Here is a 23,294-nt window from a genome sequence, read left to right as displayed (position 1 = left end):
TACGCGCTAAGCTAGAATCCGAGATGCAAAAATTCGAAAATACTTCGCCGAGGGTATTCTGCCTCTGTGACGTCACAATAGTCCTGCGGTAACAATGATAATTCATTATGACGGAACAATTGCACAAATGTGCATAATCATACAAACATGCATCATACTAAATCTAAAATAAATGTTGAACCTAAATCAATGCTTCCCTAAGCATCGACTTCATTTCGGTAACAATGATGAATCACCAAAATGGTAACTGCGATGTAAAAATTGAAATTTGTGCAGTCTCTCAGACAGATTTCCAAGAATTGGAATGAGAAATTTATTTAGTTACGTTTCCAAAATTTACCTAATGATATCTATTTGTCTTCTGAGGAAATTTGGTGTTGTTGCAGAAAACAAAAACAACTCTCGAACATCTCTGATAGACCAAGTGACTAGGACAATATTATCTAGCAGCACTTTTCAAGAGCAGGAGATTATATATTGATTTCAAATGACAGTTATGAACATGCAAACTAGTTTGTATACGTCATCTCGCAAAACACTATCAAAACAAGCATCAAATTTTTGTAATATTAAGGTAAAAATTGTTTTTGGTGTCAAGGTTTGGGGATGCATCCATTCACGTACAGAAAACAAAACGCTTTTCAATAAGTGATGAAGGCCTACAAACCTTATCTGGAAGAAGTCTCATACTTGCTGGTGTAGTTTTCAGTAGCAACTGCATAATACTCCTTGAGTCACTGCCCGAACGAGAACAAGCCATATGTAAGGGAAGCTGTTCTTTTTCCTAAGGTGATAAGATTTTATGAAATGAATCTGATATTTATGAATCTTTATGAAAACAAATCAATTATATTGCAATATCAAAATATATCAAAATTCACTTACTCCACCCTTTACGGTGCAATCAGTTCGCTTCTTGAGCAATACGTTTACGACATCTTCTTTTGCAGAAGCCGCCGCAAAATGTAGGGCATTTCGTCCATCCTGGAACATTAATTTTAGTATATAATTTTAAACTTATTAACTTTTAAACTTACTAACTTGCAAAAGCAACCGCTGCCGCAAGATCAATAGCGTTGATTAATGCCAGAATTGTTAGTCTCTGATAACAGTCCTCAGCTGTACCAATTTTATTACATACCCTCGCCCTATCGTTGACGTTTATTCCAAGTTCAATCAGCCTTTCAACAATGATTAATTTGTTGTCACGAGCTGCCAGCATGAAGGGATTTATTCCAGTGTCCTGTAAACGTGCATATATGTATATTTAATAAAAGCTCTAAAAACATGGTCTTTCTTTCAACTGAACACAAAATGAGTTTTTGAGTTTGAATTATGGGTTTCAATTGAAAATTGTCGTTGATTCATCAACGAAGCCGTTTTAACTGAGAACAAAGTGAAAACATTAATATAGTATTTTCAAGCACGCCCGAACGCACTGCACTGTTGATATACACACCCACATCATGGGTCATCATTTTATGTTTATATGAATTTTTTGATCATATCTTACTAGATACGCAACCATGGAGTACGATAAAAATCATTTTCATATGTTTGGAAGTCAAAAGCGATATTATTTTCGCTCCGCGCAGATATCAAAAACGTAACCGGAAAATAAGTACCTCGAGTTTTTCCCTGATTTTTTTTTTCTTTAAATTCTAAATAACCAGATTTATAATTTCCTATATATTTGATATTATATGTAATTAAGCACATTGTGTCAAGAAAACATAGTATACCGGTATATATTATTATAGCTACATGGAGTTGAATAGCGGTGTTTATTCATTACTTATCAGTTAAGTCAATTACTTACGTCGTCGACAACAAACAATTCCGGATCTCCTTTTTGACAATATCTTATAAGCATTTCTACTTGAGCCCACTCTCCTTTCAAAGCATGATAAAGAATTTTACTCATACCATCACCCACTGTTGAACCACTTGCAATCGACAATGTGTCGTTTGGAATTTGTTTCGATGGTGGATCAGTACCTATATGAGCAATAGAGGCCGAAGATGGCGATGATTTAAATGGATTTGTCTTCGAATTTGACGATTCTTTTGAAGTAGACGCAGTCCAAGTAGATGATGTTGATTGGCGTCGATTAATGCGCGCTGAAGACTTTTTACGATGAAGCTTTCCCTCGTTTTTACTCCCAACATCTCTGCCTACTTTCACCGGTGGTTTAGTTGGAGGAGACTTTTGTTCGACACTTATATCTTTGATACTTTCGATTTCGTCTGTTTGTGATTTTATATCGTCGTCTTCATCTGATTCTTCCTGAAGTGTTTCCCATCTAAAACTTTTTGGAATATCCTCACTGCCGTTCTCGTGTTCACTGTTTCTTTCCGAGTTCGATTTATCCGGAGATGAATCGGAATTTGTTTTGGAAGTTTCTCTTTTTCCAGACATCGTATTGCCCAAACAGATACTTAGATATAATAATCGAAAAACATAATGCGCCGCAACATAGCATTTTAATTAAGATAACCAGCTCTTAATAAATCTATATGTTTGTCCTCGTTGAAAACAATTACTTAAATTAATTTAGTAATCTGGTAGCAACCAAATAGCCACTCGCTGGATAATTTGTTTGCCATTTCTATTTCATATTTTACTTTACAAAATATACTGGCGCGAAATCATGCAAGACTTGATCTTTGAGTGTACAATTTGAGATATCCGTATCGACGAATGAATCTCCGAATGATGGTTATGGCATCCTATAATCATTTCAAAATATTCCATTACACTGTTCGTCTTATTCCTATACCTACATCGACAAATAATCAAGCGTTGTATAAAGATTTTCGTGCTTATGCTGAAACTGAAAATACGCGACTAGACATTGCCAAGATTGATTATTTGAGGAAAATCTGCTCCCATCAATGATTAATTGAATTTACAAAATTTTTCAATCAGATTTCAGTTATGGTTTGGTCTTATCAGCAACCATATGGCGTATATTAGGAAGTAAATGTTTGTGTCCAGATAAAGAATATTATATAAAGCTTTTTTATATCGAAATTTACTCAGTACCGTCCTTTATTGACAAGACATTTCCTCTACATATATGAACGTAGAAAATTTCATCTGTCCATTCGAATTTCTGTTTTTGTCTTTTTTACTATTAAATGACGAAAACGAAAGCAACAAAAAAATTTGATTTCACAAGTAGTTCAGGTTTCAAACATTCATTTATATTGCGTGCTTTTAGCATTGGTAATTTTATATGATTCTGATGTGCAAAAATTCTGGGAGAAATTTGTATGGTATAGTTAATAATGTTTCTTATAATAACTTTTAGTCCGAATTTACCTAGCCCTAGGAATAATATAATCAACTAACAATTAAGAGGAAACAGAGATTCTCATTTCGTCTTATCTGCGCCTCGTTTGTCGAACTGTCAAATTTATCCTATGTGCAAGTACATACCAGCAGAATATCTCACATGTCTCAAACGTATAAGAACGCGCTAATGAGAATGATATATAATACGAAACAGATATCGCTATCTATAAGTATTTTCACTATTAATTCTACCTAACTTCGCTTTCGGAATATGTCCTTGTCAAACCATGAAAAACAAAGAATGCTCTCTGGCGTATTGAGACTTACAAAACGTTAGTACATAATCGTTAATTTTCTGGTTGATACGCATCATTATTATTACATTGTATGTGCATAGACAGCGTCATACTACCTTTGAAATATGTCCCAAATATATTTGATCTGACAAGTTGTAAATTTTATTATCCCCATGGAATGAATGGATTTTCTTTTTTAAAGATTTTATGCAGACTTATAAGTGGAGGCAGTTAAATATCTCACATTCTATGCCACCGACATTTCGGTATATTCTGTGCAATAAAAGGAACTGTGTAATGACGAGTATTGATTAAACAGGTGTTGAATGGAAGTTGACCTTATTCCCATCTGTGGAAAATCTAAAATTTGAGTTTCACGCCTTACCCCTATATTCAACTTCTTCGGTACTTTAACAAAGTAGTACTAGTATAAATGTAAAAGGACGCTTTCGATATTTGCGCCAGACAATATGGAAACGAACTTCAACAGGGTATAAAATGATAGCCGAATATAAAGCGTTTTCCACCAGGGAAACCTGCGGCAAAGACAATGCCCAGTTAGTGAAATAAATTGTGATATCTTTCCCCACCATGACCCGGTTAACTAAAAGCCATATCAATTACCAGGTAACATGCTATTAGATTTTGAAAACATTTACACACAATTGATTCCAACAAATTTTTCAAAAAATGAAACTTCCTCATTAAACTCGCAACAAATATTAGTTATTTCAAAAACCTAATTTATATCTTGATCTCGTCTTGTAAACATTCACTCTCTCTACATCAGATGTTTTACCGATTCGCACTTTACTCCTACGAAACGAAAGTCAGTTTTCTCAAAGGAGGTATTAATCATACTCTTCGTTACATGGGACATTAAATGTTAGTTTAACGTGATGCAGGACCAACGCGTCGATAACCACGACATAACGTGATTCCCTGGTATGCAAACATTGGAATATATGTACAGCCCTAGACGTACATTGGACTAACGGAAGAGAAGATATTTACTCGTAGATTTGGGTTAATGGGAGATAAATATTCGGATTGGAAAGGTGTAAATTGACTTTGCGTCATGAAATGTAAAAAAAAATGCAGCTGATAGTCTTTTTTATCACTTTCAGAAAACTAACAAGGCTGGAGATTCGAAGTGCCCAGGTTTGATATTGGTTACTTTGTGATTTCTGAAAGCCTAGACAACTTCCTGAAATAAATCACAGTTTGACCTTTTTTACTAATACCTTCTCGGGTTATGTTTACAATAAGTATTGGGCAACTCAATATTTCAATGTAAAATATGACATGGCATACAATTATTAACAGCGCCTGCCAGAATTATATAACAGCAGTGCAATTTATCGACGCGTGAAATACTGTACTTTTCAAATAAACGCGTTTAAACAGAGTTGATCGCCTGCTAACGTTCTAAATGGATCCAATATAGGCTACGTGCAATACAAAAACGCTTGTGGTAATCTGCAATGGGGCACATTATGACACATATTCACCAGAATAATGTTTTTTTGTACTTCGAACACGTTATAATTTCTTGCTGGCATGCCATGGTTTTAAATAGCGTTCAAATATGTATTGCTATCGGGATCTTCTAATGTGGTGTGACGCATATCAACTTTGGCGTCCGGTTCAGACCAGTCATCGCTCGAACACGAGTTCTGTGACCGACGATTTCATGAGTGTATTTAAAAAGTGGAACGCATTAAATCTGTGAACTTTTCTGCCGCTGTTCTGGGTTCAATATGAGAATTATCGAGGTGTACTTTTCCACAATATTCTTAATAAAACAGATGATCAACCGACCATATCATTAGCTAATAGGGCATGTGATCGCGCCATAATAGACTATAGACTTGGGGAAGCTTCATCACGAGTTCTTGTTTATTTTGCTCGGAAAAATGTAGATTTGCAAAAACGTATTTTGCGCATTTCGTAGGGATTCATTTAAAAATATTTCATATGAAATAAATGTGAGATCGGTGCTTTGGTGCGCATTTCAACAAAAAACACAAATGATACAAAAAAAGTCATGTGGGAACCATGTATTCAAAACAGGTAGTTTTTTAAAAGTAAAAGGGGAACGAATCCTCACATTAAAGAAAAATATTATATAATATAAACAATGAGAAAAATTATAGTAATCTGAGAGACTTACATCTATAACTATTTTAGTTTAAAATAAATTGTACAAATAAAAAAAAAATTCTAACAATAACAACAATGTGAATAGAACTTGAGCAAAACGATCGGTGACCAGTCTGTTCCATTCCGAACAAAAGAAATATTTTTCACTTTGATGTGAAGTCAATATTCAATAATGTTAACTGATCATTCATCAATACAATCGTATATAGTCTAATTCAGGGTGGTCCAAGGTTGTCGGCTTCGCGGGCCACAAAATTATTTTTGCATTGTTCGCGGGCCACAATAGTGCCAAGAATAGGTGAACAGTGCAATACAAAACAAACACTTTTATTGTGCAAACACATAGTTATCAGACATAGCCATCCCAGGCTAATAGAATCCGCATTCGATTTTTAGTTTTCTATGATGCCTATATTGTTAGCATATATTCCCGACCAAAAAGATAGAGAGTCAGATAATAATTTAGACTGCCAAGCACATCATTCAACTTCGCTAGTTGCCTCAGCTAGCCATAAGACTAGTCAATTCAGTGACATTATTGATGTAACAATATGTCAAAAGATTTTTCTGATTAATTTTATTACGAAACAACACGAAATGCGATTTTTTGATTACTCTCCGAATGTGATGCGGCCACAGATAAAAAAGCGGCGGGCCACATGTGGCGCGCGGGCATGGGTTTGGACCATCCTGGTCTAATTTGAGCCAACAGAATTGGAAATTTTCTTCGAGCATATTCCGAAGATGTTCGATGAGTTGGCGGCGGCGAGTTGCTACTCGGTTACTTTGTGGTGTGTGATTACATAAACTAACCTTTTAAAATGGTAAATACCGTGGACTAATGTAAACATTATATTGGAGTTTCATCAAAGAAAAGAAAACATAAAACAAATGCCGGTATAAATTCATCATTTCAAACGCCGACTTGGTGGCGCTTAGTTGCTTACAGAAGCTACATTAAATTTGGGTTAACCAACTTAAATTAAGACTTAAAACGTCGTTTTAGAGTGTTATCAATAAATATCGCATTCTTTGCGTTTAATTCACCTTACTTTTAACGGCATATAAATTTTTGAAGTGGTTTGTAAAATATCTTGATGAAAACACATTGATGAATTCAGATCGAAATTTATGACAATGCACACTTATATATCATTGGTCCGTTGTCTTGTATTGAACGTTCTAACATTCAATACAAAATAATTATTTTTGTATAATTTCAATTCTTTTTCTCATTAGAGGGAGGTGGTTTGTTTGTCAGGCAATAAACTGAAATTAAACTATACTACTATATTTGTATCAAAAGCGTAGAAAAAAGTTGTGTTTTCATTGTTGTTTTTGTTGAGAATAAAATGGTTTTTCTGTTTGCACTGAAAATATCTTTTTCGAATATTCAGTAGTTAAAATCGAAAATCGGATAAATAGATCGGAGTTTTAAACGGGTTTACTTTTTTTAGATTAAACCTGGTTCCGAATAATATTTATTCGAATACGTAAGGTGGCGTCAAAGATGAAGTAATCTAGTGATAATAAACAGAATAGCATTCATCACAGAACAGAGTATGTGTATATATATACAAAGTTGATAGATTTTGATAATATTTTGAACCTTTTTGCTTCATGATTTATACACAGAAATTCACGCGCGGCTACCAAAGGGCTCACAACTCGTTTTCAACTATACAAAGAATATATTTATAAATATCACGCTCACCTGCCCTTGATTTTTTGCCTCGTTCAAACATTGAGTCCATGATCGTAATTCCAATTCTGACTTTAATTTTGATGCAACTATCGACCAGTCAAAAATCTGGCTGGATATTCTCTTCAATCCATGGTTAGTTGTAGGTGCTGGAGTTGTCTTGGTGTCGTCTTGTCCTTCGGGTTTAGTCGGCGGGTCGGCCGGATTTTTCTTCGATCCATTTCCAGCAGACATTATAAACTATACATTATTATAAAGAAGTATCTGTCAATTGAGTTAATACGTACAATTTGTTGCCATATCATTCTACAATTACCAGTTGAAGTAGCATATATATCAGAAGTATGTACAAAGTCAAATAGCGAAGATGAAACGCTCCGACAATTAAAACAATAGTTTACTGTTACTTTCTCAGCAATATTAGCTTGGCATTAGGAAGATTTAAAACTAAAAAAATATAGATTTCGACCAGACGTAGAAGAAACTTTGCCTGGTATGTTGGTGACCTTTCTACCATAAAATAACTGGTTAATGGTTACTGTTCATTGCATTGCAGGACATTCATTCTCCAACGAGTGCAATCAAGAGTCGATTGGCGCACCGGAAAAATATTCGAAATTTGAAGTAAAATACAAGTATCCATGTATTTTTATTCATATAAATGTGCTTTAGTTGCTTGCTGCTACTGTATTACGAACTTTGAAAACTGAAGAATTTGTGAGATTGCATTTTCAAAGTAAACCTAGATTCATTCGGTACTGAGATTCGCACTTCGCATGAACCCGTTTCTTGTAATGTCGTGATAATTAGCGAATAAGCTTGTTGTATAGAGCAGCGGTCCCGAAAGGGGGCGCCGCGGCGCACTAGATTTGATAGGTGCGGCCCGAAAATTACCAAAATTGTGTTAAACATAGTTAAATATAATTAAATATTTGAAAAGATGTGTTCAGAGATTTTTTGAAACGAGGGAACCTGTTGTTAGTGATTTCGATACAAAAGAAAACCTTTTTCTAAAATTTTAAATTCCTCACCTGACTAGAGCCCAATCCCCGAAGGATTCATTCACCGCTTATTATCTTTCCACTATTTTTGGCCTATTTACTGTTATTGATTTGTGTTTATTAGGGGACCGAACTAAACTTGTTTCAGTGACATAAAACCTTTTCTTGAAAGTTGTTTTTGTTTGGTATTGAGTAAATTTATCGGTCCAATTCGTAGGAGACACGTTCAAACATAATTCTTAGAATACGTGTAACGTGTCGTTGTCAAAAATAATTTTCTAACCCTAAACTTCAACACACACGATTATTAGAAATAGAATACAAGCCATTATTTAAACAAAGTTATCGGATGAAGTGGCCTCAGCACGAATATTGCGTTATAATTTACATGCCAATTATTTCCATCGTGAATGTATGTTTGTCATGTTTGACCGATTTAAAGACGGTGTAATTTTTTCACACAGATTGCTTAATTCTATTTCATTAACAGTGATCTCTGCAGTAGTCTTTGTAATCGAAATGTCTACCCATTAACAATCTACAACGAACCTGTTAGTCCTCAACCTGCTCTCATTTCCGTCATAAATATGTTTGGTATCTTGTTACAATCCGCCTCACGGCCGCCCTACATTTCCTAAATATGAAGTTTCATGAACTGCCGGGATTCATAAAGTCGGTTGTGGCGTAGCATTGTTGTTTTTATCTTTGTTTGCCCACTGGATAAGTTGTCAGGTCCCCCGTATTGTTCTCGTCTGGAATATCTTTTATAGTCGCACCAGCAAACTACTTCAATTCATCTGAACATATATTTGTACACATACTTCATAGTGTAATATTAAGTCATTTAAAGTATGGAAAATTTAATTTAGTACGAAGAACTTTGTACAGTGAAAAGTTTTCGATGATTTTACTTGAATTTTTCAGTAATTCACAACTTATTACTACGATATAACTAAACTTAAATGGATTTTTGAATGGTTTATCGGTCGTGTACCAATGGTAATCCACATAAAAATCTTTTTGACTATAAATAATACGAAGCTTAGTATTTGACTTAAAATTCCAACGTGATACATTGACCGGGAGAGCTATTGCTGCTTCGCTTGTCGTCAGATTGAGATGTTAGTTTGGATTTTCGGTTGAATCAAAAATTGGGAAAGAAATAGTAAATTAAATGCTATCGGCTCACAGATCTGCTTAAGGACTTTACTTTGTGCTTGCAATGTGCTTGATTTTTTCTTGAAAATTAGCATCGCACATTTCAGCGGTATAGTGCTGTGGGGTGATGCACAACTAACCTTCTTCATCTTATGCCAGTCTGGGTAGGGATACGAATAATTAACGAAAAATATGGTTTTGTATTACCTTTACAATTTATTACCTTTTATCACAAAATCTCGATTAAAGAAACTTTAATTTGTCAGTTATGCATGCACAGAACATTATAATGGCCTAAAGCCGACCCGGATATATTGTTCTGAATCGTTTCTAGTTTTATTAGTCATAAGGCCGTAAAGTGCGTTTAAACAGATTTCAATTAAAAGATCTAGAATACAGATTTAGTGCTGAATTATCAATCAATAACGTTTATTTTGATTTCCACGTCGCCTTGCTCGATTCAAAAGGCATTTCATATCATATCGGAAGGAATTATCAAAATAAACCATGTATATTACAGAAGGTGTTTAATTAATATTAATATAGAAGTTAGGAGAATTGCCCTGCCGGCTTTGTGATTTTCAAATAGTCGTATTGATGAAATGCTACTTTGTGAAATATGATATCTTATGAATCATACACAATTTGTGACCCGTGAAGGCTCGCAATCCAAATATCAATGACGATAAACGCATCTTACAAAATTCAATAATAACAAGGTTTATCTCCAGACACGGTTCCAAAGGATATATATTGGTAGGAGAGAAAGAGAGACAATAAATACATGACGTAAAATGGGTATGTATTGTAGACTCGGGCACAGTCACCCTCGCGGTGCTCGATATTGGTTATCCTTATAAATATACTTGACTATAAAATAAATCCGTTTCATCCTCTGTTTTTTTGTTACCACTAGACAGGGAATTCCTAAATTTATTCATTATACTCGTATATGTAACACGGCGTTTTTTTTTAATTATACCACAAACGTTCAAATTTAAAAATAAGTCCGTGAAAGTTGAAGCATGAATTACAGGCATCACTGACATATACGCTCGAATCACAGTGAATCAAATATGATATATATATCAAGATTTTATAGTTTTGGAAATGAAAGTCAATGGCTAAATCTGACTTTCAAGTAACTGTATGTTGATACTTTTTCTAGCTTGGACGACATACTGCTCCGTACTTGGTTTTGCTTGGGTAAAGATTTATTCACTACTCGTACATATTTAACAGATAAACAGAATAAAAACACAGTAATTTAACTCATAATGATGTCCGTTGTTGATATACATTGGGCTCTTTGGAAAGCGTATGTATTCAAATGTCCCTCCAAGCTTACAATAGCGAATTGTTAAGTACGGTATACATACAACGGCAACCCTCTTTAGATTTTAAAGTGATGAAGTGAAAAAAAAATTGACAAATACGTAGAAAAGACATAGGACTAGTTCTCGTTACTGAAGCCCACGGTCATTGATCTTTACAGAACTCCATAAAACTGTTGAAAGTTCATTATAGTTTGCACATAACTTCCTTATTAGCTGTTCGCTCGTGATGTCCTTCATATTAGAACTCATTATCGTCACTTCGGTAATCGTTTCCGCTTTTAAGCGTATTCATCAAGCTGACACTGTGGCCTGTTAGATAGTTTAGATTGTAATGACTTTAACAATATTTGTTTGTCGTTGAACAATGAAAACCTCGCCATCCTCGCCATATTCGACCTGTAATAAAATATTCGCAAGTTCCATTTAGAAAATGCTGCTTTTGTCAATTAGTACAATGAACAAAATACAAAAGGGTAAATACAATTCAACATTTTAGGAGCAAAAACTTCACACTATATATTTCAATTTATGCATTCTAAATAATCTCAAATATTTACTTTATTTACATTATTATTGTGATTCAAGTTATGATCTGACGAATTCAAAACGTTGTTGTTTGTGTGCTTGTTCATGCTTGCAGGAATATCAGACATAGCTCTACGAGAATAACGAGCTTCTTGGTCCAAGAAAAATTCATCATCAGTATCATCACCCATTTCAAGCTTAGAAAAAAAAAATTATATGATTATGATACATAAAGCGCCAACAATATGTTCAATATATCAATCATTGATCATCAGCGATCCGAAAACCGTTGAATTGCAAAGAAAAAATAGTTACAAATCAATTGAACGAATTGACTAGGCATAACACGAGGTGTTTTTAAAAAGATGGATGATCTTGGTGATTTAGATCAAGTTTTGATAATATTTGGTCTGGTACAATCCATAAACAAAAAAGTTTCGCGATAATTCTGATTTTTCGATAATGCACTATCACCCACATTAAGAATCGCTGCTATACACCACGCGATTTTTGAGATCCGAATTTAAGTTCATATAGTATGTCACCAATCTCACTTAATTTGTTATTGTTATTTTTATCCAACACTCACAGCAATGGTGTACTGCTTTCACATTAGTTGACATATTATATACTGTATGAATAAATACTGGTACTAAAATTATTCTTGTATATCTCTATTAATTAAAATATTATAAGACGATTTGTTGGATACATTAAAATTCTGTATTATTAATACAAAGTGTTTGGCGTACTTGCAGCAGCATTGCACTGTTTCGTCTCTGTCGCCATTTTGGATCGTTTTCATTTGTTGCAACTGATTTATCAAAATTGGGCTTCTCTTGAAAACTGTATTTTCTACTGGAGCTTTCGTTGTTTAGCTACAAATTGGATAAAAAGGGGATAACCCACTTAATGGCATGACATGAAACTAACCAAACCAACATTGAAAATCGACGTTCTTGTTATATTCGCAGCGTCAACACATAGGATTTCTTAACATTCTTTCCGAATTAGAGTGTAATTGTCCTGACATGGTTCAATGATAAATACGGCAAACGTCATTGCACGACCGTTATTTTGTTAGTGAAACTTTCCAAAGTAAGACCGCAGAATTCGCACCAGTCATATCATACCTAACGCTTGCGCAGGAAGTTGAAGTGAAACTTAAAACGCTTTACTTGGGGGAATTTTCAGAAAATATTTCACTTGTACAATCATCGTCCATAGATATAAAGATAAACAAGCGATTAACGACAAAATTGAACATTTGTAACAAAAAAGAAAAATTTTATATTCGAAATCCCAAGTCTGCGTCTCCCTTCCTTATACGATGTTTCAAATTTGAGATTACAACAGTTCTTTAACAGGTATAATTTGGCTCAGTGCATCATTGAGATCACATTCCTTTTTTTCATGCGTGATTTTCATTACAATTATCGAATCCCGCCTACCAATCTTGGCACCATAGAGAAAGCATCTCTTCGTTAAGCCATTTGTATAGTCTACCTTTCGACGCCCTATGTACCAAAACATATTTGAGAAGTAGATTATACTAAATCATGTTTATAGTTATGTTGTAATTAAGAAACCTTACTTCGGAAGACTGTTGTTGAACCACAATATTTCTGGTCGCTAGTGGGCTGGGCTCGGTTGTGCGATTCCTCGTGATTTGTGTAATCGGGCTATCTTTTGTTGCCATAGTTGTTTGTGTCATTTGAGATGACTGAAACTGAAAATCAAGATTGATCAGTGCTATAATATATATATATATATATATATATATATACATATTTACTTTATTCAAAGCATTACAATTAATATAGATACTACTTTTTATGGTTAAAATCCAATTGAAAATGTCTACCATAATTCATAGTCTAAACACACCTGTCCATTGGCAACTGTGTCTATTCTTGAGTTATCTCTGTTTGTGTCCGATCGCGATTGGAAGCCATTATCGTTGAGTTTTCCTTTAATTCCCTTCTTAGCTGATCTATATGATTCATAAATGGAAGTAAATTTTAATTAGATGAGATAGCAAATTTTGGCCTCTCTGCAAAGAGAAGTTGAATTGAATTAAAATTGTGGAAAAACGTCGCTTTAAAATTGTAAAAATGTGCTGTAAGGCTGTTTGTTATTAGACGCAGAGAAGCCCATGATTCAATATCCGCTTCAACTTATCGCTGAAAAAGGTCTATCATGTCATTACCTGAAGCTATCAGAGAAGGAGCCATGCAGCATAGTTGAGCTGATGAATTGGACTCTTTTGCAGCGGAATATATAGAGAAACAAGTTGTGGTATCCACGTCTGAAAACTGGGTTCATGGCGCCATAAATAATAAAATTCACGCAAGAGTTTGTCAATGCCAACCAGCCAAATATCTACAAAGATTAAGTTGACAAAATTTAATATTTTGGTGAAAAAGGGTATCCAGTCAAAATCTGGAATCTTCAATTTAAAATCTATTTGATAACATAAATATCAATTTGCAGATTTCATATATAACCAGTCAAATTCGATTTGTCACATACCGCGATCTTTTATTGTTTGGAAAATGTAATGACTCCTTTGTTATGTTATTTGGTAGAGTTTTCGTTATTGTTATATCTTTGCTTTAATTGCAAATGGGTATAAAACATAAAGTTACAAATAGCAAACACTCTCAATTAAATAAGAAATGACAAAGAACGATAGGAATATAAAAATAAGCAATCGACACTTTTGCAATATTAAGCATTACTCAGCTTGTTCCGGCTTGGCTAGGGCCGTAATGAGTTTAAAATTATTAAACTATTATTGTGTTCATAACATTATCCTACGTTATCAATTTTCAGAGAATGCCGATGAAGGCCATACAATCTCTTTGCCACTCACAAGTCACTCACAAAATAGAGCAATGTCAGCATTGTCAACTTAAACGGTTCTTATATAGATTGAAAATTCTTTAGTGATACCTTTTTTGCATGTTTTGGCGTTCCGGTAGGGTTAATGAGAACGCAGGCACCAAAAGGCACCCAACAACAACAGAACAAAAGAACAGTAGTCAAAAGCGTTTTCAATAAACTTCTTTCTTTTCTCATGGATCGTCGATGTTGCTCATTGTTTTGGGATATTCCACTTCCAACGCTAAGGCTTCGAACCCACCTCCCGCTGCCTCTTACAGTTCTGCATCAAATCAAAAGATACATTGAGAAATGAAATGACGTAGTTCGAAAACGTTTTTTTTTTTCAAAAATTATTTTTACCGGATTTAAATCAGAAAATCTAATTTATCGCCAGAATCAAGCATGACTTCAAGTCACTGGAATCATTTCATAAAATATGCAACAAATTTGAGCGCCATGAAGCTGTTGGATTAGATTACGTAGAGAAAACAAATTCACGACTAGATGCGGTCTCGAACAACACCATTTATTTATATATATTGGAAAAGCATCAGATCAAAATTGTTTTCAAGTTTAAACATCGCAATTGAATTTATATAGAAATATAAGTGGGCGTAATACTCTGGGGATTATATATTGTAGACTTGTCTGGGAGCCAGAATTAATTTAATCAATCTCCAAAACTCCACGAAATTTATATGAACCGAGATGACCAAACGTCTTCGTCGAGGTAAATGATAATTTTAATATTAGGGAATGCTTGCATTACGATGTATTAATAAATAAATGGATTGATAGTCCACGACACACCAGACGCACAGTATCGATACCACGGTATCAATGTATTATATGTAAAACGTTGGCTTACTCCCTGTCGATGGTGCCTTATAAAATCTTATATGTAGTATTTTACAAAAGCCGTGCAATTAAAAGACAGAAACATGCATCAACTCACGCAAATAATCGGAAGTAGCAGAAAGCAATAATACAAAGCGGCATAAAGATAGCTACAAATGTTATAAAATATGTATAGGAAGGTGCAATTGAATCGTCCCAGGAACAGATCATCATTTTCCCGTCGTATCTAAATACAAACCAATTCATGCATTTTTCATAGCAAATTTCCGTCAATGTCAAGAAAATGGTATTGAAGTTTTTCACCAATTATGAACAATAGAAGGGGCATGGTATATATATATTATTATATCTAAATCGATCGATATTTCGTTTATGACAATTCGAGGGGCTCAATAAGAATGGTCGCTCTAAAAATTCTAAGTAAACAAAATTGGAAACTAAATATATTCGATTTGCAAATCAGTGTTTCTGCCAAATTTGTCATTTTCACTGAAAGTTCAGGTTTATTTTAAATTTACAAAGTAAAATCAGGCGTTTATTAAGAAGTTGTCAAAAAATTAATTCTTTAGAATATTTGAAAAATAAATCTTAACAACTTTGGAATACCAAATATTTATATATAGTCAACATTTCAATCAAAAATTTCATGTAAAATTCGTCACTTATCAATAAAGTCAGCTTATATTGGAAAATTTCTGATTTTATCTCTTTTCCACCTAATACAAATTGCAATTTGTAAAATACTATTTTTCAGTTTCTAATTTTTTTAGTCTCGAATTTATGATACCCATCAAGTCAAATTAAACATAATCTCACTTTAATCCTCCCCATCCTAAGACAGTTGGTGATACAAGAAGTGCAGACCACAACCAAGTAAATGCTACCATGAAATAAACACGTCTCCTTGGAAACATTTTTGGATAAGTATTTGGTCTGACAACAGCCCAGTATCTGAAACGACAATTTATTTTTAATAGTAATGTATCTTACCAACCTTGTAATTTTTTTTATCCCTGTATTACAATAATATAATTCAATATCATGTGGTCTTTAGATGAATATCTCAACTTATGAAATAAACTAAACTAAGTCGGGAAATTTTTACTGTTATATATATGGCAATAAATAATGTTTTGGCGAAATCGATAAAATACGTCATCTTATTGTAAATTAGTATCAACTATTTCATGATTAAAATGAAAAGTTGACGACTTTTATTTGGCGTTTTCAATGACTGGAGTGCGAAATATAATATTGCGTTGAACATGATTATTCGGCTGAATTAAGCCATTGTATGTTCTTGGTAACGGATCGACATCCTGCGGTTTTTATTTCCCGATTCTTCAATACCTAATACATTCAAATTTATCAGTGACGAAATAAGAGGTAACGCGTCCGTATAGTCTTACCTGTTCACTGCTATAAACATTAAATTACATAATGAACAAGTGCATGTTGATGTCACAAGAAATCCAATTACGCTGCAAAACACGTGTTCCAACGCATTAGATTTCGCTATTACATTTGCTATCACCGTCGGGACAATGACAGCGGATACCTGAAATAAATAAAGGTGGAAATTAGCAACACATGAATTTTCTCTGACCAGTTAGGGATGGGAGTTACTTATTCATTCCAAGGGAGTGGAAAGTTGATAAGGCGGTTTAATCATATGGCGAACCATGGCTTCTCGTCCGGTTACCAGTTTTAGCCAGTTATTGTGTTTCCAGATGCATGGATGTGGTGGTGGAGCGGTTACGTGTACCATCCTCCATCCATCCACCAACCAGCAAATATTCTCCACAATACGGTGCAGGATTTATTCATGATAAATATGATTTTTGAGCAGACTCAAATAGGGATGTTTGCCAGATCTTTCACCCATCGATATTAGATATATATCGACATATACTTGATAATTTCAGTTATCTCGTGGTAAGCTCAAGGCGCTTGCAACTCAAATTTACCGCGATTTTCATTTACTCAAAGTTCTCCTGGCAAATTATTATTCAGAAAAAGTTATAAATATTTGGAAACATGTCATCAAATCAATATTGCAATTTTAAATATATCGCACTTTTTCAAATTTATAGTTGATTTGAGGAAAATATGCTTCTTTTATATGGCCAGAAATCTATATGAAGTCGTGTGGGATGTATTTTTATTAGCATAAGCCTCTAAATTAATAATTCTCGATAATTATGAATATTTTACTTACAATTAGATCAGCAATGGCGAGATTGATGATAAAAATATTTCCATGAGCATGAACCCTTTTTTCTAGTGCGATGGAGAACATAACGATCAAGTTTCCAATCGTTCCAAGGACGGTGATGATTGTCAAGTATATAACTTCCAAGTACTAAATATTATAGCAAAAAGTCAGTCACAAGTCATTAAAAAAGACACATATATATTAATTACAGCTGGTTTTGCATTTGCGTTATAAAAAAGCTTCCTGATGGTTGGCGATGATCTTGTTATGTGTGTGCATCTGCACTTTCATCTGCCCTGCAATATTGTAAACAATGCAGGGTGAAGGTTAAAATAAAGGACCATGTTCATTGCTCAGACTGCAGGTGTTGGCAAGGTTTTCGAACCAGGGGCCAAAAATTTTGCCTACATAGACTGGTAAGCATTACGTGTGACGTAAAAAGTTACATTTTATGAACGATATTTACAGTGTTACAAAAGCAACAGTGGAAAACAATAAGCCTCGTGCCAAAACTAAATTTAACCGCAAGCTTAACAAATTGCTTGAGTTATTTTTAGCTAAATCTAAGGTGACTTTAAGCTAAAGGAATTTATGGTTTTTTTTCGGGAGGCAGGTGGGTGTCAATCTGTATGACTTTGTGAAAATCAATTTATAACTAAGTGTTAAGTAAAATTTACACCATATAAATTGGCAGATGGTTCTATAATATTCAAACATGTAAAAAGTACGCGTTGTGCTATATCAATTGCATTCAAAATAAAAATAAAAGAATCCCAACGACAAATTATTTGGTTAAAACACCCAAAATCGGAATCGATTTACAATTTTCGATTAACTATAACTGCTTGGAACATGGTTAATAAACAATTTCCAAGTATGGTCCATATCATGTCAACTTATCGGTGTTTAGCATCAAAACACAAAAGCCAGTAATCATTACACGGTTGCTTTGCATACTTCCCATATCCATTTTATTTGGTAAACGCTCAATGATTCATTTCCAACGCTATGAATATCATACAATTGGGTTCAAATGAGTTCAGTATATCGATATTGAACAATTAGGACATTGGTTCAACTTGTATATATCAGCGTGTCTTCCCTGTTCATAACGAAAATTACCTTCAGCAAGAAATTTGGTTTTTCTAATCGCTAACACAGCGTGCCTTATCCAATATGTTTTCGTCAACAATTTCAACTATAATAATTTCTGATTCAATTTCGCATGAACAGAAGTACCAATTTGCATACAAGTTCAAAGTCGGTTCAGATAAATGGTATTGTAATCAATAATAACATCAAAACTCACGTATAACTTACTTGTAAAGCTCCAAAGTCTGGCCAATAATCCGGTTCTGTACTTTCTGGAGGTAATGACGTAGAAATATTACTTCGCATTGTTTCATTAATGAGGTCTGTAGCTGATGTCATTATTCCTAGATTTGTTTTTCAGTATACCAATTATACTGTACGGTACTCAATAGAAACAAATGCCCGATAAAAAGCTAACGATACAGTCGAAACTTTTAGGTTTACTTTAAGTTTGTTTATGTCAAATTTTAGGTTCTGAACATTTAAAAGTTTGAAATGTTATTGCTTGGCTTAGCCTATAGCGAGGAAAATGATCTGTGGTATTTCACGTATACGCTATCCTTGAATAAGCAACTCGATTATAGTCATTGAAAACAAATATAAATGTTGGATTCACTAGCTATATAACAACCAACACCAGTGGTTTAACCATATTCGAACCGCGGAACACTGTATAGATCATGGATTTTCCGTGGAACACCAAACAAATATTCCCGATTTCTTGGGAAATATCCGAATAACCAATAATCTCGATCAGTTTTAGCGTATTACTCGAGTTATGAATAACGTTGATAAACTGCCTTAAAATAGCTAAGGGGATATTTCTCGTGGTGTCATCTTTCGAAAAAAAATTGAAAAAAATGTTTCTAAATTAAACCTCAAAACGAAAGTCTGCTCTTTCAGAGGTAGAATGGTTGATGGACGTTTCTGTTTACTTTGGCATTGATTTGTTTATTACGTATTGATGACCAAGCAGCAATACGTTAAAATTGAAATTCAGGCAGCCGTACAGACTTATTGGCTTGGTTATATGCGCCATTTATCATTTTTTATTAGTGCCTCTAAAATTTAGACATGAATAAAATCCCTCTCTCACACGTGGAAAATTCTCCTTGTACTTTCACCATTGACTAATTTTATTGCGTCTTCAAGAGTATTCTATAAGCTGGCCTTTGCAAACTGTTTTGAATTTTCAAAATCAACATTTTGTTCTTGAATACCTAAGCAGCTGCCATAAAAAATACTGAACCTATTACATTGATGTATCTTAGTTTTTCGTAATCGTTTTTTTTATTTCTGTACTTCAATTGAAAGTTTTCACGCGTGACTTAGCTTTAAGCTATTTTATTTATTTATAATAAGACAAAATGACTGCTTCATTCAAACCTAAATTCTCAAAACACAGTAGAATTTGACTGGTGACGACTGACAACACGAAAACGAGTCAATGTTCACGATCGTGCTTGAAAATGGGGTCTGGGCGACTGATTAAATTTCAATTGTTACGCTTCCGTTAACATTTCGCTGTTTAGTCATTGTTTCGGGAATAAGCTAGGAAGTCCGTTCTTAGGGAAATGTTTATTATACGCAACAAAATCTTCTTAAAAACTCAATACGTCGTGGATTTGGATTTCTTTATGTTTTCATAAAATATTGAAAAAATGGGGACAATTTGACGTGGAACACCTGAAGATCTTTCACAGGACATCAGTGATTCGCGGAACAACGGTTGGAAATCGAGAGTAAATGCCGTTACGACTGGACGACTCGTAAATATACTCACTTATATAAGTTACGCAACAAACATTAATCACGACTGCACCAAACACAACCTACATAGTTTAATCTAAATCTCCATGTCGAGTTGTTAAAATCTCGTTAGCCAAATAGCAACTGTTGTGATAACAAATCGTTATCAACAACTTTCGGATATAGAAACTTAAAGATAAATCGCGTCACTTTCGTTAACGTTCCTCACTCAAATTCACCTTCACGGGTTATTTGTGGGACGTCGTCGATGTGATGCGATTACGTTAGTAACTATATATTTACAACAGTTTGCTTCAGGCCATTTCAGAAGTCCCTCGATAATGTCAGCGACAAAGAGTGATTTCTCCCATGAAACACGAGAATCATTTATTCGCTCCATTACGTTTGTATTCACATATACATTTCGGAAAAGAAAAATGCATTAGCCACAATTTCCGCACCAAACCTCAATAAGGCGACTCATCTACTGAAAAGCATCCATTGGGTATCGACAATAGCGGCAGAATTTGTACGCGCTTTTTCAATTTCGCGGGATAGGGGAAAGTGCCTTACACGTTCGTTTTTTAAGATGATATGACACTAGGCTTCACGCAAGTTGCCAGTTAAAATTACCTAAATTTAGTCTTACCGCATCGACATGACCAACCCGCTCATAACCTGAGATCTATAATATGTATGCGATACCAGCCCTGGCCATGCACTTGGAACTAAACTAGGCTTCGACAGACGTTCTCTGCTCACAGCTTAAACCTCAATGATGTTGAAAACGAACTTCGCACTTCTGTTCTGTTGCTGATTATCCAAGGATATGAGCGAAGTATACATTTCCATTTTTACAAGACGATAAAGAAGACTAAACTAAAATTCTGAAGTACAGTATATTATGACGCTATGAGCTTAATAGATTTGCGTCACCTATTTGGTGAATCAATCCTCGTTGTAGGGCGGAGAGCTGTTCTTTTTATAGTATGGTCGGAATTATTTATAGCAAGAATGAAAAATGAAAGCGAAGAATGCTGGTATTCAATTTCACAGGATTTCAAAAACATAATCAAATCGTGAATTTAGAAATATCCCAATTTTTGATGTTTAGCGATACCAATTGGATATCAACAAAATTTGAAATTTCAATTTAGAATCGCTAGAATCCAATACCGCAATATATTCATGGCGTTCTTTTTCTAATTCGCAAGTTTAACATACTTGATATACGTCATAATGTTTTTGAATCATTTGGTTAGTTATGAGGCTATGATTTTGAGTGATCGCGAAAAAACGTACCTATATATGATACCGATATTACTAAACGAGCTATTTTGTTAAACAATTTTCTGAATTCGCGCTTTCAATCATCTATACTCCAAGCAAGGCTCTACCTAGACTAATATACTTCTGATCACGTGGGGTTACTATTATTGAAAGTGTCGAACCTTTCAGACTTTATACAGCCTAACAAAATTGTCTCACTCTCTATTAGATGGCAGACACGGATTGATTTAATGGACTAACGTTTTGACATTTCTGATTTTTTTCTCTTATTGCACTTCAAAAACATATCTACGGGGCATGCTACGCACACTTCCGGTTTTCATGTTGCTACTATCACTTGGTTCGTTAGCTATTGTAAAAATCAAAACGTGCTACCGGAAAATGAATACATCATATCGAGGAAGTTTCGTTTCGGAAATTGCGTAAATGGGAATGATTCTTTGGGCCCAAGTACCGTATGAAAATGCAATGTGTGATGACATATCCTAAAGGTCGACATTTTTAGGTATGGATGAGAGGACGGAATTTGGAGACACATTCACCCACCATAAGTTTATGATAAGTCTAACCAGCTATGATTATCTCTGATAAATAATATTGAATTTTTGAAACTTTCTGTTGGTAAAATTTTATCTCGATTTTTGAGAAATTTGTCTCGCTCTTCGTCGATGAGTTATCCGTGAACTACACCCATAAGTTCAATATTGATTACTAATTATAGTACATTACGTCATACTGGAAAAAATTATGATGTAATCCAATTTTAGTTTATCGCAATTATAATTTCGTTTTGAATTTGTCTGGTAGTTTGGTTACTGGTTATTGACAATTAGCAGACTGAACTTTTAGGCTTATGTTACAAAAATAATATATATATTTATCCGTTAAAAATAGGATAACTGTTCAAACTTTAAAATATATGTCTGTTATTTTTAAATCTTACACGTTGTATTTCCGATTTTGTTCAAAAAATACAGCTTTCTACACTGCCTCATACTTAATTATAGCGATTCCAAATAACATTTTATCTTTACATCTATATACTGTACACGTTTTGAAAATTAGCAAATTAAGCATTTCAGTAAGCTTAATTAACTCCAATACAAAATGTCCAAACAGACCATTTTCGTCCATAAAAATACCCTAAAAGTTAAGTGGACTTGATAATTACCTACCTATTCACATTTTCTGAGATTCAGGTAACACTAACACAAATTACTGGCTTGGAAACGTTATGTGTTAATACATACATTTGTCCTCCCATACTATTGCGTAGTTTGCAAATATGTTACTCGAAATCTACAATAAAAGCAATACACACTCGGACTGTTTCTAAATCACTAGCAGTGCCCATGGAATCCGTTTTGTAATGTTGAAAATCTACCCGAATATATTAAACGTTTCAGAATGAAACAAGTCTGCGCTCCCAAATGTTGAAGCTTACAATTGTGAACCATGAACGCGGCTCACTCCAGTCAATAATGCGACAATCCTAAATCTTTCAAATCATGACTTAAACCAATGACGCGTTTAAGGACGCCCAAACTAACGTGATGTGATTATTCATCTCCGGAATTTCCTTTTCTTCATATGCATACAAGAACTGCAAAAAAAAATAAGATAGCGATTCGTTTTAATTGCACGCCTCGTTCAATCACGGACACGGTGTTGCAATTTTGTATAACAGCCGGAAGTTTGATGAATTGGCCACGATGGAAAGCTAG

At 34.2% G+C, this 23,294-nt stretch overlaps 2 protein-coding genes across 4 annotated transcripts in view; both read right to left on the bottom strand.

Moving 5' to 3' along the window:
• LOC120346782 (uncharacterized) overlaps positions 1-7,719 on the bottom strand; it is a 31,679-nt gene extending 23,960 nt beyond the window's left edge. The window contains exons 1-4 of one of the 2 annotated variants that reach the window (XM_039416603.2): positions 7,472-7,719; positions 1,142-1,243; positions 886-984; positions 668-784 (exon numbers count right to left, since the gene is read on the bottom strand). In XM_039416603.2, coding sequence (XP_039272537.2) covers positions 668-784; positions 886-984; positions 1,142-1,243; positions 7,472-7,693 — 540 coding nt within the window. In that variant the 5' untranslated portion in view covers positions 7,694-7,719. Of the gene's footprint in view, positions 1-667; positions 785-885; positions 985-1,141; positions 1,244-1,819; positions 4,356-7,471 lie in introns of those variants that run through there. The other variant, XM_039416602.2, reaches the window with a different exon arrangement.
• A 1,870-nt stretch (positions 7,720-9,589) lies between these two features.
• On the bottom strand, positions 9,590-19,043 carry LOC120346630 (melatonin receptor type 1C-like). 2 transcript variants are annotated; one of them, XM_039416392.2, is made up of 12 exons: positions 18,760-19,043; positions 17,443-17,586; positions 16,634-16,782; positions 16,041-16,175; positions 15,322-15,450; positions 14,436-14,646; positions 13,690-13,862; positions 13,368-13,473; positions 13,075-13,209; positions 12,233-12,358; positions 11,522-11,677; positions 9,597-11,351 (listed from the first exon to the last, which is right to left on the bottom strand). In XM_039416392.2, the coding sequence occupies exons 1-12, from the start codon at positions 18,868-18,870 to the stop codon at positions 11,277-11,279; spliced, it is 1,650 nt and encodes a 549-aa protein (XP_039272326.1). In that variant the 5' UTR covers positions 18,871-19,043; the 3' UTR covers positions 9,597-11,276. The 2 variants fall into 2 exon arrangements, with proteins under 2 accessions (XP_039272327.1, XP_039272326.1); XM_039416393.2 differs by lacking the exon at positions 12,233-12,358 and having other exon boundaries at positions 9,590-11,351.
• Between the last annotated feature and the right edge of the window lie 4,251 nt (positions 19,044-23,294).

This window comes from Styela clava, chromosome 8 (assembly GCF_964204865.1).
Source record: "Styela clava chromosome 8, kaStyClav1.hap1.2, whole genome shotgun sequence".
In the NCBI taxonomy this organism is placed as follows: Eukaryota; Metazoa; Chordata; class Ascidiacea; order Stolidobranchia; family Styelidae; genus Styela; species Styela clava.
Note: the sequence above shows the minus strand (reverse complement) of the source record. Positions and strands in the feature narration are given on the sequence as shown.